Source organism: Sorghum bicolor, chromosome 2 (genome assembly GCF_000003195.3).
Source record: "Sorghum bicolor cultivar BTx623 chromosome 2, Sorghum_bicolor_NCBIv3, whole genome shotgun sequence".
NCBI lineage: Eukaryota > Viridiplantae > Streptophyta > Magnoliopsida > Poales > Poaceae > Sorghum > Sorghum bicolor.
This window is the reverse complement of record NC_012871.2, coordinates 67,331,381-67,345,101: the sequence shown is the minus strand read 5'-3', so window position 1 is coordinate 67,345,101 and position 13,721 is coordinate 67,331,381. Positions and strand designations below refer to the sequence as shown.

At 44.7% G+C, this 13,721-nt stretch overlaps 4 protein-coding genes across 5 annotated transcripts; all 4 read right to left on the bottom strand.

Annotated features, from left to right (window-relative positions):
* LOC110432187 (mitochondrial amidoxime reducing component 2-like) lies at positions 1,728-4,368 on the bottom strand. Its single transcript, XM_021452151.1, has 8 exons — positions 4,103-4,368; positions 3,848-3,997; positions 3,217-3,393; positions 3,019-3,107; positions 2,857-2,921; positions 2,567-2,669; positions 2,146-2,259; positions 1,728-2,029 (listed from the first exon to the last, which is right to left on the bottom strand). Exons 1-8 carry the CDS (start codon positions 4,251-4,253, stop codon positions 1,901-1,903), a joined length of 978 nt encoding a protein of 325 aa, XP_021307826.1. The 5' UTR covers positions 4,254-4,368; the 3' UTR covers positions 1,728-1,900.
* Positions 1,778-6,827, bottom strand: LOC8074208 (ALA-interacting subunit 5). The gene is made up of 13 exons (XM_021452150.1): positions 6,579-6,827; positions 6,089-6,147; positions 5,892-5,966; positions 5,663-5,779; positions 5,497-5,567; positions 5,106-5,406; positions 4,103-4,996; positions 3,848-3,997; positions 3,217-3,393; positions 2,857-2,921; positions 2,567-2,669; positions 2,146-2,259; positions 1,778-2,029 (listed from the first exon to the last, which is right to left on the bottom strand). The coding sequence occupies exons 1-7, from the start codon at positions 6,667-6,669 to the stop codon at positions 4,685-4,687; spliced, it is 1,026 nt and encodes a 341-aa protein (XP_021307825.1). The 5' UTR covers positions 6,670-6,827; the 3' UTR covers positions 1,778-2,029; positions 2,146-2,259; positions 2,567-2,669; positions 2,857-2,921; positions 3,217-3,393; positions 3,848-3,997; positions 4,103-4,684.
* LOC8074207 (ALA-interacting subunit 5) lies at positions 9,718-12,315 on the bottom strand. 2 transcript variants are annotated; one of them, XM_021453135.1, is made up of 9 exons: positions 12,176-12,315; positions 11,873-12,010; positions 11,508-11,566; positions 11,316-11,390; positions 11,097-11,213; positions 10,914-10,984; positions 10,498-10,795; positions 10,124-10,413; positions 9,718-9,964 (listed from the first exon to the last, which is right to left on the bottom strand). In XM_021453135.1, the coding sequence occupies exons 2-9, from the start codon at positions 11,988-11,990 to the stop codon at positions 9,913-9,915; spliced, it is 1,080 nt and encodes a 359-aa protein (XP_021308810.1). In that variant the 5' UTR covers positions 11,991-12,010; positions 12,176-12,315; the 3' UTR covers positions 9,718-9,912. The 2 variants fall into 2 exon arrangements, with proteins under 2 accessions (XP_021308810.1, XP_021308811.1); XM_021453136.1 differs by lacking the exon at positions 12,176-12,315 and adding an exon at positions 12,101-12,170 and having other exon boundaries at positions 11,873-12,019.
* Positions 9,721-13,397, bottom strand: LOC110432524 (dihydroneopterin aldolase 2-like). Its single transcript, XM_021453137.1, has 10 exons — positions 13,192-13,397; positions 12,176-13,050; positions 11,873-12,019; positions 11,508-11,566; positions 11,316-11,390; positions 11,097-11,213; positions 10,914-10,984; positions 10,498-10,795; positions 10,124-10,413; positions 9,721-9,964 (listed from the first exon to the last, which is right to left on the bottom strand). The coding sequence occupies exons 1-2, from the start codon at positions 13,386-13,388 to the stop codon at positions 12,831-12,833; spliced, it is 417 nt and encodes a 138-aa protein (XP_021308812.1). The 5' UTR covers positions 13,389-13,397; the 3' UTR covers positions 9,721-9,964; positions 10,124-10,413; positions 10,498-10,795; positions 10,914-10,984; positions 11,097-11,213; positions 11,316-11,390; positions 11,508-11,566; positions 11,873-12,019; positions 12,176-12,830.

Sequence of the window (13,721 nt, the reverse complement as noted above, 5' to 3'; positions counted from 1 at the left end):
TTTTAATGTCTATATTTAATGTTTCATATATGCGCCTAAAGAATCGATGTGACGAGAAATCTTGAATTTTTTTAAGAACTATACTAGGCCTAAGAGAAAACAAAAATAGTGTGCTTGTGCCTTACAGGTCAAAATGTTTCTCTCTTTGGAGGCTCAACGGTGGATAAACAGTACTCCGCATCCTCGGCGAACGGGACCATGTTCATTAGTTCGTCTAAGGCCTTGTTTAGTTCACTCTGAAAACCAAAAAGTTTTCAAGATTGTCACATCGAATCTTGTGGCAAATGCATGAAACATTAAATATAGACGAAAACAAAAACTAATTACACAGTTTAGCTGTAAATCACGTGACGAAGCTTTTGATCCTAGTTAGTCTATGATTGGATAATATTTGTCACAAACAAACGAAAGTGCTACAGTACCGAAAAGTTTTCACTTTTCGGAACTAAACAAGGCCTAAGTCGCTGGGGACATGGCTCATTTGGAAGATGTTGGCACCTCCACGAAGTTTTTCTTCTGGCTCGTCATACATGGCCGCTGCTAAATGCACAAGAGGTTCAGACATGGCCTGACTCTCTTTGCATCATGTGCGACCAATCTTGGCTGTGTTTTTAGCCAGGAGGTCTGGAGCTCTTGTCTACAAAGTTTCTTCTCTAGGACGTTGTTGTGGTGCAGCTAGCAGATGGACACCATGGAGTGGTGGACGGCCAGCAGGAAATGCCTTCCCAAGGAGATTCGGCGAGGTTTTTTGACTTCATATTCCTTCTGATCGGATAGCTGTTGTGGAAAGAAAGGAACACAAGAGGAACACAAAAAGTCCTTGGGAAGGCATTTCCTAGCCGGATGCTTGACATCATTGAGCAGGAGGTGTCGTTGTGGTGCGCGGCGGGATATAAACCTCAGGCAACACTAAAGAACAGCTGTCCTGGAATTATTCCGGTTGGAATGATAGACTTATTTGTATAAACATTGATTAGTTGGAATAGTTCCGGGCTTCAATCCAGGCCAAACGAACGAGGCCTTAGTGTTCTGTCACACATTTTAGAAGTCGGTGACGTGGCTGGTCTCTAAAGATCATTTTGCAGAAGAAACTGAAACTTGTTATAAAAGAGAGATTTTTTTTTAATCTTGGTAGAAGGCCACTAAGTGTTCATAGAGATAAGTGTACGCTTGTGTATGTGGGCATTTACGTCTCTAACTGAGTCTCGCAAGTCATACAACTTTTGTCATTTGAGAAATTCAAACCACCCATCAGTGGCGCTGTTGAGTAAGCCGGTGTCGTTAGCCGAGGAGAAAATGTGCCATGACGATTCACGACTGACGACTCACACAAGCAATGGACGAGGGGGATAGAAGGAAGAGACCGAGGCGGCGACGGCCATGGATGGACCTGCAGTCCAGCACAACACACTGATTTCTCTCCTCGTACTCTTATTGAGTTACCGCCGACATCATCAATTCGTCATGCCTTTTAAACTGATGCATCTGTATCATCTCGTGCTTTGCTCAACTCCATAAGGTCTTGTTTGGATGTTGTCGGATTCACCTCAATCCACATGTGTTGGAGTGGATTGGGGTGGAATTTAGTTCAAATTCCACTCCAATCCACCCCAACACATGTGGATTGATGTGAATCCGACTACATCCAAACAAAGCCTAACAGGTTTTAATCATCTGAATTTCTTTGAGCAGTCAGCATGTCCGAACTTTTGTCAGACAGGCATCGCTTACCGAACGACAACAGGTTACGGTCCGTATTATTGGGTAAGCACAGCTGTTAATACCAACAACTTCCCAACAAACCAGTTCTTTGCCTTTTGCACGCTCAACATAGAACAAGTGGTATGTTCAAAAACACACATAGAACAAGTGGCTGTTACATAGGCCCTGATTCAGTCACTCAGGCTGGCACTTCATCAGACGAAGAGAACGACTGTGTAACATAAAGTGGATCACCGACCTTGACGATCCTTCCTTTGCTATTCAGTGACAGGGATTCACTGCAGACCGCATTTTGCCCAAAGTACACCTACAAAAATGGACAGAAGCATGAGTTTCAATGATTCAGGCCATTATGAATCTATTTTTTCGCCAGCATATATATGGAGTAACATGTTCCACAGAGAAGATGCATGCAACAGTCACCTGCCGTTTGTTTTTGTGGCTAGGAAGCAGCACTTCACCAGACCGATATGTCTGCAAAGTTTCAGTTGGTTCAGCAGGGCTAGGTATTCCAGTGTCTTGATTAATTGTAGGCACCTGAATCGGCCAGCACAAAGTGAACAGTTAAGATTTTTTCCCCCCTATCCATACTGGCTTGCTGAAGTAATAGTGCACATCATAGTACTGAATTTATTTAGTTTCAATGTTCCTGGAAATTATAGTTGCCATGAGTTATATGACAATTTACGAAGATTAATTCATGAGCAGAACTAAGCCGACTAACTATTGTAAACTATCAATTTACTTTATTATCAGTTTATCACATAAATCAATAGATGATCTAACCACACAGCAAAGAACGTATTTGAGATCAGATCGTGGGACCCTGGCCTTGTATTTTTACCTTGCAACGGCCACATAACTTCACGCCTTGAAATGTTAACTTGTTTATCTTTACTGATTTCCACATATCCTCTGCATATGGGTGGCACCCCTCCACTAAAATACTGTCAAAAGAAGTTATTCTTGTAAGAATTAAAGCAAGCAAAACAATTGCACTATTGGCATGTGAAAGCTCCCACTAAGCAACTGTAGTTGTTATTATCAACACAAGAGTCCACAACCACAACAACTAACCCAAAATAAGTCATTTAAAAAGTAGTCAAACAAAAGCGCACAGTATGCGCAGCTCACTTTGGTCTGAAGCGGTTAATTGGTATAGGCTCTTTGAGTATCTCATTTAGTGCATCCAATGAGCCCTGAAAACAGCTGTGCATTGTCAGGTAAAGGTTTTTGTTCAGCAAAATTTGCAGATAGCATTTATCTGAAAACCATGGAATATATGCAAAACAACACCTGAGAGACTATCAGATAAGGGAAGCCATCAGAAAACATGGTTTTGTAACCCCGTGCATAATTAGGGTCAGTCAGCCTAGTTTCTGAGTCTGTTAAAAGATATAGTAACATCAAAGTTCTCCATGAGTAATGCAGAAACCTCATCTAGCAATATATTCCAGGTAAATGGAAAGGCTTGTAAGAAACACAGGTTTGCACCTTCGTTAAAGCGCACCAGTCGAGTTGGGCACCCCAAAAAAGTGGAAAACCATTCGGCTGCTTCAGCTCCTTCATCATACGCAGAGCCAGCCCACTCCCACACAGAAACATCATTGATTGTGGCGCATTCCACACAAAGAGGGATCTTCAACGGTTCCATTCCAGGTGCTCTGATAACTGCACAATGTAGTGGGTTGAATATAAATTCCAACTTTAGGACAGTTCTCTGAAAAACAAAACAAAATAAAACGGCTCACACTGCTTGACCAATAACAAATTAACTGGCAGCAAGAGGAATACTTGAATCATTAGAAAGGTAACAGGACATCTCACAAGTAAAATTAGCCATAGTTTCTGTTCTCATTTTTTGCATAGACGTTTCAATTTCAGGCAGCAAGGTTGTAGTACAATTTCTTCTACAGTTCTACTAATGCCGTGAAGTGCAATTTTTATCTAAAAGATTATTTGTTGTTACTGTTGGAAGAAAATTTGCAGTTACATTCAACTATAACAACAACTCAGCAGGTACTGCTGCTGTACAGAACCGGTAATTTTGGATTTGATCATGTGGAGGAGAAGGTAGACCGTACACGGAGATAATCAGAGAAATGAGCAGCAATCCAAAAAATACCCATGTGGTCGTCCGGCGTGGGCTGCCAGTCCTCGGCAAAGGCCTCCGGCGGCATCTGGACCTCAACCAGAGCAAGCTTGGGCTCCACCCTCTGCGTGTACGCTCTCCCTTTGGAGTTGACGAGCATCCACTGGCGATCCCACCTGAACCCTGCTTGCCAAGATTTTAGATTTCAATCTTTTCGAGCGAGGGAGCGAAGAGGGCGCGACGGATGGAACAGGAGCAGCTAGCAGAGGCAAGGTACCACTACCATACCCGTGGCGGTGATTGGGGCTTGGGCCACGGAGATCCCCCTGCAGGACTTGATGGGGTACACGAGGACGGACTTCACCGTTGCCGCCGGTGCCCCGGAATCGCCGCCGGCGACGCCGAGGAGCGAGGAGAGGAACGAGGCGGCCCTCTCCATTGTGCTGGGCGGCAGGCGCAGCTGAGTGCCACAGACAAATGCAGTTGCAGAAGAGATGAGCTCTGCTGACACTTGAGGCGGCCTTCAGCCGTTCAGCCTTGTGCTGCGTGCGCTGCGCGTGTCTTATTATTCGACTCGTGCCGTGTTATAGTACCTATTTTCGTTTTTTTTAAAAAAAAATGTAAATAGGAAGTTCAGAGAGAAATCGTGCGCCACAACATGTCAAGTGTCAACATCAGCGACTCTATTTTGTGAGTTGTGACGACGCAGTCTGTCTCATCCAAAATATCCAACACATGACGCGCAAAAGCATAGTACATATTTATTTGAAATTTACACTAGCAAAGCATTTGAAGCCAAACTCAAGTTTAAGGTGAGAAGAAGGTTGGTGGCCCTTGCACTTGCAGCGACGCCTGCCTCTACCTGACTTGCTACGACGACGACGCGTGCGCTGGCACCGGGAGGAGAAAGAGCAGCGTGAGAAGCAGCGCCAGGGCGAGGCATGCTATGCCGCCGGCCAGGTACGCGCGGCCGAGGAAGCTGCTCTTGCCGCCCAGCACGCCGGCGGTGGACAGCACCAGCGCCTTCTTCCCGCCGAAGCTGTACGTGTTGTAGTTGTTCTGCACCGTCACCGCTACCTCGTCGCCGGCGTGCAGGTCCACCTCGATCCTCCCGTACAGCTTCCGGAACGCCGGCAGCGCCGCCGTTCGCATCCACACCATCAGATCCTCCTGCTCACTCAGCTGTCGTCGCAAATTTGCATCGCATCGCCCAAGATAAGCAGAAACACAAACCGAAGAAATCTCATTTATAAATCATCGATCTTTCCAGGAAATTTTGAAAAGAGCTTACGGATTTGTTCGGATCAAGCGTCCCGCCGCCGACCAGAGCGCCGGCCTGGAAGTTTCTTGGGTAGACACGGTCGCCGAACAGGTGGCCTCTGTCACTCCTCCACGAGATGCCCTGCCTGTTCACCGCCAGCGTCTCGTTGCGACGGGCGAAGCCGTAGGTGTCGTTGAACAGGCTCCACGCGACGAGACCGCAGGGGACGATGGGGCCTCCTCCCTTCGCGGTGGCTTCAGGGCTGCAGGTCTTCGTGTCCTTGGCCATCTTCGGGGACCCAAGCTGGCTGATGCTGCGGCTCCTTGCATACCTTGTCAAGTGAACAGCCGTAGTTTGGCATCAGCTTCTATATAGTGGAAGCTCGTCAGTAGAAGTGATACTGGTACGCATGTTTATTTACCTCCTATGGTTCTGGTCGAATTTGTCGAGTTTGTAGTATACGTAAATTGGCGCCTTCATATGCGCATGAACCTGCAAAGAGAAGAACGTATATAGCCAAATCTTATGGAAAATTTCACAGTTAACTGAAAACAGAAGAAGACATTCGTCAGCAACTGTTTTACTACCTTCAGCAATCTTGGGCAGGACTTGTCTGTCGAAGGATTCTGGATATAAGCAACTTTGTTGTCGCGCATCTTTTCCGGTATGCATGCGGTTTCATACTGATCCACCACTTCAACAACCTGTACATTTCATAGCAGAAATGAAGTCACTCCAAACTTCGATTTTTGGAACTGGAGCTCAGATCTCTACGTACTACAGATTTATGTAACGCACATCACAGGGCAAACATACCTTGTTTGAGGCTGCCATGCAGGCAAGACCTATCGGAATAAAAATTATGCCCACCAACGCAATTGCAGCAATCGCCTGATCACCCGCAAACACAAGTTACAGATGGTCATCATCACATACTGAATTACTAAACCATATCTGTGCTGTGATAGAACAAAAAAATAATGAAATATATACGAATAAGAAATTGAACTCACAGTCGGAGGTTTAAGTATAAAATGGCATGCTGGAAGCTGCTGCTGTGTAAATGGATGGTCTTCAACATCAACAGAAAAGATAGCAGTAAGTACTTGTTCAAAATGTATACCACAAAGTTAAGGCAACAGCAAGTATCCCATTGAATAGATTACTTTATGCTAGCTTTGTGAATCACACTCCTCTAAGTTGGGAAAAAGGAAAGATATCTTTTTTTTATTTAATCTGCAGCACATCAAGTCATATAATTAATATTATTGATAATCTATAAGTGGCCTATAACAGAACAAGGTATGCTTCTACAGTCTGTTATAAGCAGACAATGGGAGCGAACATCCCAGTCCATTAAGCTAAGATGTTCTCCCAAATTCTGCAAGCCTTTGCAAACAGAAAAACTGCAAAAGCTATAAAAGATATCTATACTACTAGAATCAAGTAAAAGCTGGAGAAAGAAATACAAAATTTTGCTTCTTTATTTGAGGAAGAAATTACACCGAGGCCTGTTGCGCTTATTTGTGGTGGCTGCTAGACCAGCCTGCTGTGAAGAGCTTGGTACGGCCGCATCAACATTCATCGGCAGCATAGGTGTCGTTGGTGAAGGAAGCTGTGTCTCGACGAACCAGTCCTGCAGACTTCAAGAACTGAGCCCACCCCAAAAAACTTAGACCTAAACAAATGGTTATGTGTTAGTTTCAGAAAAGCTTCACAGGACAGGAGAGTTCAAAAGGAGGGAAGGCATCAAGCAGGTTTAGGAGCAGTCGAGCAGAGATGAAGCAAGGAATTGTATATAAGGCATCGAGAGACAACCTGTCGTCCTGTCCTTCTCTAAGCCTTGGGAAACTTGGCCTGAAAGGTAAAAAAAGAGGGTGGCCACGTCACGAGCACTGTTTCTTCTGTAATGGACCGTTGGAGACAGGGCTACACACCTTTCTTTGCTATGCCCCTTTGCTAAGGCCGTATGGACCAAGGTATTATTCTGAGAAAATATTGATGTCCAGCTGCCCCAACAAGATCCCCAAGACCTGGCCGACTGGTGGGAGGATGTGGCGTGCATGATACCGAAGCAAGAACATAGAACATTTAACAGAGTGCTCATTTACACTGTGTGGAACCTATGAAAGGAAAGGGACATGAGGATTTTTGAAAATGAACATAAAACAACAGAACAGGTCACTTATCTAGCAAAGGAGGATATTATTCAGAGACGTAGGGCCATATGTATTGCGGGATAAAACTAGTGCGTGATCTGTGGCGTTTGTGTTTTGGCCCTATGACCAATGCTATTGGGCACTGAACGTGCCACCATTGTACATAAAACTCTGTTTTCTTCTTAATTGAGCGGTAGAGCTCCTGTCTTTATTTTCAAAAAAAAAAAGAATCAATCTACATAAAGGGGACTGCTTTGATGCTCTTTGTAAATTTTTTGTTAAAGAAACATGTTTGACAAAGGTAGAGAGCTCTTGCTATGTCACTCAAGAAGAAAAGAGTTGACACGGTTTATAAGCAAAACTAGACTTGAAGGATTTTGATGCGGTACCCTCGAATAACCGTGATCTGTTTATTTAATTAGATAGAATGGTTAGAATCATCTATTATTTTCAAGAGGTAATAGGTGAAATTTCCTACTCCCTAGGAATAGTTACTCCCCCCACATTCAAGTGTCTATACGTGACCGGCGTCAAGATGATTAGCGGGTCAATTTAAGTGGATCCGTTAACGGGTGACTGAGCCTCCCATTTGGATCGGAAAAATATCGGTGCCTCCACATGGAGATGGCGGCGACAGCCTCCACCACGGTTCTCCTCGCGATCGGCTCTTCCCCGCCCCCCTTCATATCAACGCATGGCGATCCCGTCAGCGGCGGCGGTGTGCATTCCATTAGCTTAGCAGGGTCTTTAGCGACGGTGTGTCTTGTCGCGTGTGGTGTGCTCCTCCGCGCTGGTGCGTGCATCTGTGGCCGTGACGGAGCCATGCATGGCACAGTGCCTTGTTCTAGCCCACACGGCCACTGCGGTGACATCCTTCCCCAGGCATGGTGGTGGATGTGACGGCCTCCCCAAGTTGGATCTCGTGTGATAGCGGTGGCTTCCCATGGCGGCGGCGGCGGCCACTCCGATGGCATCGACTTCGTTCTCCCGAAGAGGTGTGGGCCTCGAGCAGATCCAATCAACGACGGCGGTGGCATCTTCAAGTTTTCGGCTTTGCAGGACGGGACCGATCGATGGAATCCAGGTGGTCTCCGCATACCATGTATACTCATACTCCATTGCATTTGCATACTAATATACTTCTACACCTGATAAATATATTCTGGCCGTATAGCCTGTATGTACTTATACTCCATTGCATTTGTATACTAATATACTTATACACCTGATAAGTATGTTTGTATCCATACCCCCTATATCCGAAAAGTATGTACTCATACTCTTTTATAAAAAAAGTATGTACATATATGTACGTAAGTACTCATATCCATCTGTATGCAGGTACAAGTATATGTATATACTCCCAAAGTATATGGATACACTAAAAAATCCCCTATGTATATAGATATACTCCCAGAATATATAGATATACTAAAATAATACTCTGAGTATATGGATATACTTCCTAAATACAAGTATACAAATGTACTCGATAACAAACTCACGCCATAAAATATGGACGTGTAAGGTCTAGTGACCCTTCGCCGCATGCAAACATGCACTGCAATTAGCCTAACAGAGTAGGAGTACTTAACGGGTCTTGACAGTGGACAAATACCCAATAAATCTAATGGGAGTAACTACTCCCGAGAGTATAAAACATGCACCCCTAATATATAACATAACTTAACTATAAACTAGTTAGAATAAACTAATTATTTTTTGATGCAGTTCTAATTCAGGAACGCTACCTAACATGCGTATACATGTGCCCAACTTATATGTAACTTTTCAAAATAAAACACGTATTTGTCTTATTCGAGGACCCTCTCAATTATGTAAAATAGTTTTAGTTATACACACTTAATTATGTAACGTGTTTTAGATTGCTAAAATTCACGCTTTGTTTAGTTCACTTTTAAGACAAAAAAATATCATCACACTTTATACCTTATGAGTACGTGACAACTAATGTTTTGCTAGTAGCCTTAGGCATCAAAATTGTAACATGGACGATGTACGTGGCCTTAGGCGTCAAAATTGACGAGCTCCGCCACTGGTTAGACATGACAACTAGGTTTACATTGAGTAGTACATTGACGTGGTTTCTCGCCATTCCTTCACATATGTACGGTTTAGATGTTTTGCTTTGTGAATAGATTAAAATTCTAGGCTTATTTCAGGTTTTACTGAAATTATTTGCTTCGGTTGTCACCGGAGAAGCAAAAGAAGATTGTGTGTTAGTGTGGTTGTACAACAATCTACGTTGTGACAGCTTTAGGACTCCACCATCACCTACGAGCAGCCGTAGCGGTGCAGCTCAAAATCGAGGCTGAATCTGTTGTATCATCGCCGCTGCTTAGTTTCATTTTTTTTACGTAGTGTTTAGGCATCAGACAGAGTGGGCTTTCTAGCAAATAAAGAAATGGAAAAAATCCCATCCCTCCCATGCAACAGATTTCCACTCGGAGACCAAAGCAATGTGATGCAGTGAAATGATTTTTTTCTATTGATCGAGCATCAATACATGTAGCGCTAAAATCTGTCGCATGTATATATTTACATGACGCAGCTCGATCTATAGCTGTTCCTGTGTGCAAGAAAACACCAAACAGGCCCAGTATATATAAAAGAAACTGTTTCAATCTGTACACCGTAGACATCTAGGCTATGCATGGTCACCGTGCAGGCCGGGGCAAAGGGTACTGCAGCGCAAGATGCTCCTCTTTCCTGCAACCAAAAACCCATCCCAATCATTCCAAACGCACGCAGCCATATTTGCAAAACAATGAGGCTCTAAACAGTGAACACTGCAATTCCTGAATCGTGAGTGCAACTGCAAACTGAAGGTGCTGAGCATGGATCTGCATCAGTCGCAGGGCAACTCACAGTGGGAAGACGAGGCAGAGCATGGTGAGGAGCAGCGCCAGCAGGAGGCAGGCCAGGCCGACGATGACGTACCCGCGGCCGAGGAAGCTGTTCTTGCCTCCCAGCACGCCGGCCGTGGACAGCACCACCGCCTTCTTCCCGCCGAAGCTGTACGTGTTGTAGTTGTTCTGCATCGTCACCGTTATCAGCTCGCCGGCACGGAGGTCCACCTGGATCCTGCCGTACAGCTTCCGGAACGTCGGCAGCGCCGCGGTTCGCATCCACACGATCAAGTCTTCTTGCTTGCTCAGCTGTCAGAATTCGCAACGCTTTCAGACAATACAGAGAGAAGTTGCCCTGATTGCCAGTAACAGGCTCCAGAGACATATACTTACAGGTATCCTTGGATCAAGCGTACCGCCGCCGATGAGAGCCCCTTTCTGAAAATTCCTCGGAAACACCTGCTTCCCAAAAAGGTGCTCCCTTTCGCTCCTCCATGAAATGCCTCGCTTGTGAACCCTCAGCGCCTTGTTGCCACGGGCGAAGCTGTAGGTGTCGTTGAACAGGCTCCAAGCTATGAGTCCGCAGGGGACGACGGGGCTCCCATGCTCAGTGGCTTCAGGCTTGCAGTACTGCGTGTTGTTGGCCTCCTTAGGATTTATCAGCTGCTTGTCGTTACGGCTCGTCACATACCTGTGTTTTCCATTCCCAACACGTGTTCTTCAGTCCAGAGTCCAGAGTCGGTTGGCCTCTATGGAAATTCACCGGTGAAAGATGAGAATGGACACCAAGTTAGTTGATAAGTTTTTACCTTCTGTGGTTCTGGTAGAAGTTATCAAGTTGATAATATATGTAGATTGGATGCTTCATATCCTTAGGAACCTACAAAGAGAAGATCAGTCTCTTATCATATGAAAACCTTCTCCTTTAACTGAGAACAGAAAAATGTTTCGAATCCTTTTTTACTTTTTATTAATTGATGATAACTGTTTACCTTGAGAATTCTTGTGCAGGTCTTATCTATAGATGGATTTTGGATATATGCAACTTTGTTGTCAAGCATGTATCTTGGTATGCATGAAGTTTCATATTGATAGACCACTTCAACAACCTATTTGAAAGCACAAAATTACAGGAAACTTGGATTTTCAGAACCGGGCTCAGATTTCAGGTTTATATATAATAATGCACATAGCAGCTCAAACTTACTTACCCTATTTGAGGCTGCAATGCAACCCAGGCCAATCAGGATAAAAACTATGCCCACAAACAGAAGTACAGGAATAACCTGATTGCATGGGTTAGTTACAATAGTCATCATCATATTCTGAATTTCTAAACCACATTCATGTTGAGAAAGAACTGAAAAATGGGATATGATTGATAGACAGGAAATCAAACTTACTGTCTGAGGCGCAAGTATAGGCTTGCAAGCTGGGAGCTGTTGCTGAGTAAACGGATGATCTTCAAAATCAACAGAATAGAGTCACAGACATAACAAATGCTTGTTTCAATTTAAACCACAAAGATAATGCCATCAGATAAATTACTTTAGGCTACTTTTGCTTTATGAATCGCTTCATTAAAAAAAACTTTATGAATTCACGATCACCTAATCTTGGAAAGAGAGTTTATTTTCTGGTTTGAACTTTGAAGCACATCGAATTCTGCTTATGGGGCAAACATGCCAGCCATCAAAATCACTACAATTCAGGCTGGAGAAAGAAACATATAGAATTCTGCTTCTTTATCTGAGGAGAGATAGATTACACTGAGGCCTGTTGCGCTTCTTCGTGGTGACTGCTGAGTCATCCTGGCTGGAGCTAGGTCCGGCTGTATCGCCATTCACCGGCACCATTGCTGTCCCTGGTGAAGAAAGTGCGTCCATGAAGACTCCAGTCCTGCAAGCTGGAAGAGCTTTGCCCCCAAAGACCAAAACGTTAGAATCAAACAAACGGGGATATACTGGTTTCAGAAAAGGCTTCAGCAGGAAAGTACAAAAAGGAGGCAAGGCATTAATCAGAGGTTTGGGAGTAGAGACGAAGCAAGGAACTAAAAGGATGGAGAGACAACCTGTCCTTGTGAGCCTCTTGGAAACCAGAAAGGTAAGGATCACCTAACCCAACCGTCCACGTCACTTTCCTCCTCTGCTCAAGAAGACTTTGGTGTTTTGTTCAGGATATTGTTATTGGCTCCACCTGTGTATCTGTATTACCCACTCAAAAGAGGGGAAGTAACCAAGGCACTTCGTACATAGGTATCACAGCGACACAGCCAACACAACAGCCAAGAAATCTCAGAGCGAATAGTTTCATGGAGGTCTCCTAGGTACAATAAAGTTTCATTGGTGTTGCTTTCCATGGGGCCCACATGACAGCTCCTATTTGCTCACAGTTTTGATAGAATCGAACAGAAGAGTCTACAAAATTTACAGAACCACAGACCAGAAACCAGGGAAGGAAGGTGCGATACGCAAAATATCAAGAGGGACACGACAAATATGAAATGCCAGAATTCCAACTCCATCCAAGCTTTGGCTAGAAAAAGAACTGACAATGCATACTTCAACCCCAATAAAACTAGATCAGTCTTAAGGTGAACAGCTTCTGAGAGCAACATCCGGTATAAAATGTCGCAGTCCATTAATCTGAAGAAACGCAAAAGTGAGCAGTGATTGAGACACCATCGGGGGCGACATACGGAACATTGACATGTCATCCTCAGTATGCTAATCAGCTCCTGTTGAACTCCCAGCCATGTATTTTTTATGCCTAACTATCTCAACACCTAAATAGTCGATAATTCCTTGTACAGCAACATGGGGCTGCTTCACTTCTACCCGAACAGCTGATATCTGAGAGAACTTAAGCAATGTGGCACTCGCAATCCGGTGAGCCACTGACTCCAAAAGATTCTGAGACGGGCCTTCAACCACATCCTTGACAATCCTACAGAGCAGCACGGGCACAAAAGCAGCACTTTGCTTACATGAATGTATATGAGTGAGGAACAGAAATACAGTACAACTAACGAAATCAAAGTTTAAGTTCATTGATCAGTAGTGATCACACATACACGAGTAGCATTACCTGTAGATATCCGTGTAGCTAACCGTGTCAGACATGCTGTCGGTTTCGCCAGCAGTGCTCAGATCCATCCAGGCATCCACCTCCACAACAAACTTCTGGCCCAGTGTCTTTTCTTCTTGTTTGACACCATGGAAGCCATGGAACTGCAAGCCTCTAAGCACAAGCTTATCCTTGCCAACCAACTCCCTTCCAGCCATAACAAGAGGACCTACCACAAAGCTCAGTCAGTCAGCAGGCAGCACAAGGAAGACCCCCACTTTCCAGCCTTCAGATGGTTAGTAAATAAGCTTAGTAACCTGCGGCGCTTCTTGTGAATCGGTTGTGTTGGGAGCTGAAGGACGACGATGTGTGAACCAAACCCAATCTGGGGAGCTCGCTGCCTGACAGCAAAGGAGGAAGGTGTAGTTGCTGCGGTGCACGCGTAAGGCGTTGCCCACTTGGGCAGGCGTGCAATCTGACGAGCCCACTGGGTGGCGATCATAACAGCAGGGGGAAGCCACGAGCACCTCACTTGGCAAGAAGGATGGATG

What these genes read in the sequence shown, in the direction of transcription:
- LOC110432187 (XM_021452151.1), bottom strand. Translation starts at nt 4,253, where the DNA reads ATGGAGAGGGCCGCCTCGTTCCTCTCCTCGCTCCTCGGCGTCGCCGGC. An exon ending in AGCCCCAATCACCGCCACGG is followed by an intron (nt 3,998 to 4,102) that starts GTATGGTAGTGG and finishes CTTGGCAAGCAG; the next exon opens with GGTTCAGGTGGGATCGCCAG. An exon ending in CACGCCGGACGACCACATGG is followed by an intron (nt 3,394 to 3,847) that starts GTATTTTTTGGA and finishes TACATTGTGCAG; the next exon opens with TTATCAGAGCACCTGGAATG.
- LOC8074208 (XM_021452150.1), bottom strand. Translation starts at nt 6,669, where the DNA reads ATGCTGCCGATGAATGTTGATGCGGCCGTACCAAGCTCTTCACAGCAG. An exon ending in GCATGGCAGCCTCAAACAAG is followed by an intron (nt 5,780 to 5,891) that starts GTATGTTTGCCC and finishes TGAAATGTACAG; the next exon opens with GTTGTTGAAGTGGTGGATCA. An exon ending in CCTGCCCAAGATTGCTGAAG is followed by an intron (nt 5,568 to 5,662) that starts GTAGTAAAACAG and finishes TTCTCTTTGCAG; the next exon opens with GTTCATGCGCATATGAAGGC.
- LOC8074207 (XM_021453135.1), bottom strand. Translation starts at nt 11,990, where the DNA reads ATGGACGCACTTTCTTCACCAGGGACAGCAATGGTGCCGGTGAATGGC. An exon ending in CCTGCACAAGAATTCTCAAG is followed by an intron (nt 10,985 to 11,096) that starts GTAAACAGTTAT and finishes TTCTCTTTGTAG; the next exon opens with GTTCCTAAGGATATGAAGCA. An exon ending in CTCTGCCTCGTCTTCCCACT is followed by an intron (nt 9,965 to 10,123) that starts GTGAGTTGCCCT and finishes TTTTGGTTGCAG; the next exon opens with GAAAGAGGAGCATCTTGCGC.
- LOC110432524 (XM_021453137.1), bottom strand. Translation starts at nt 13,388, where the DNA reads ATGGCTGGAAGGGAGTTGGTTGGCAAGGATAAGCTTGTGCTTAGAGGC. An exon ending in AGCTACACGGATATCTACAG is followed by an intron (nt 13,051 to 13,191) that starts GTAATGCTACTC and finishes GCTGCTCTGTAG; the next exon opens with GATTGTCAAGGATGTGGTTG.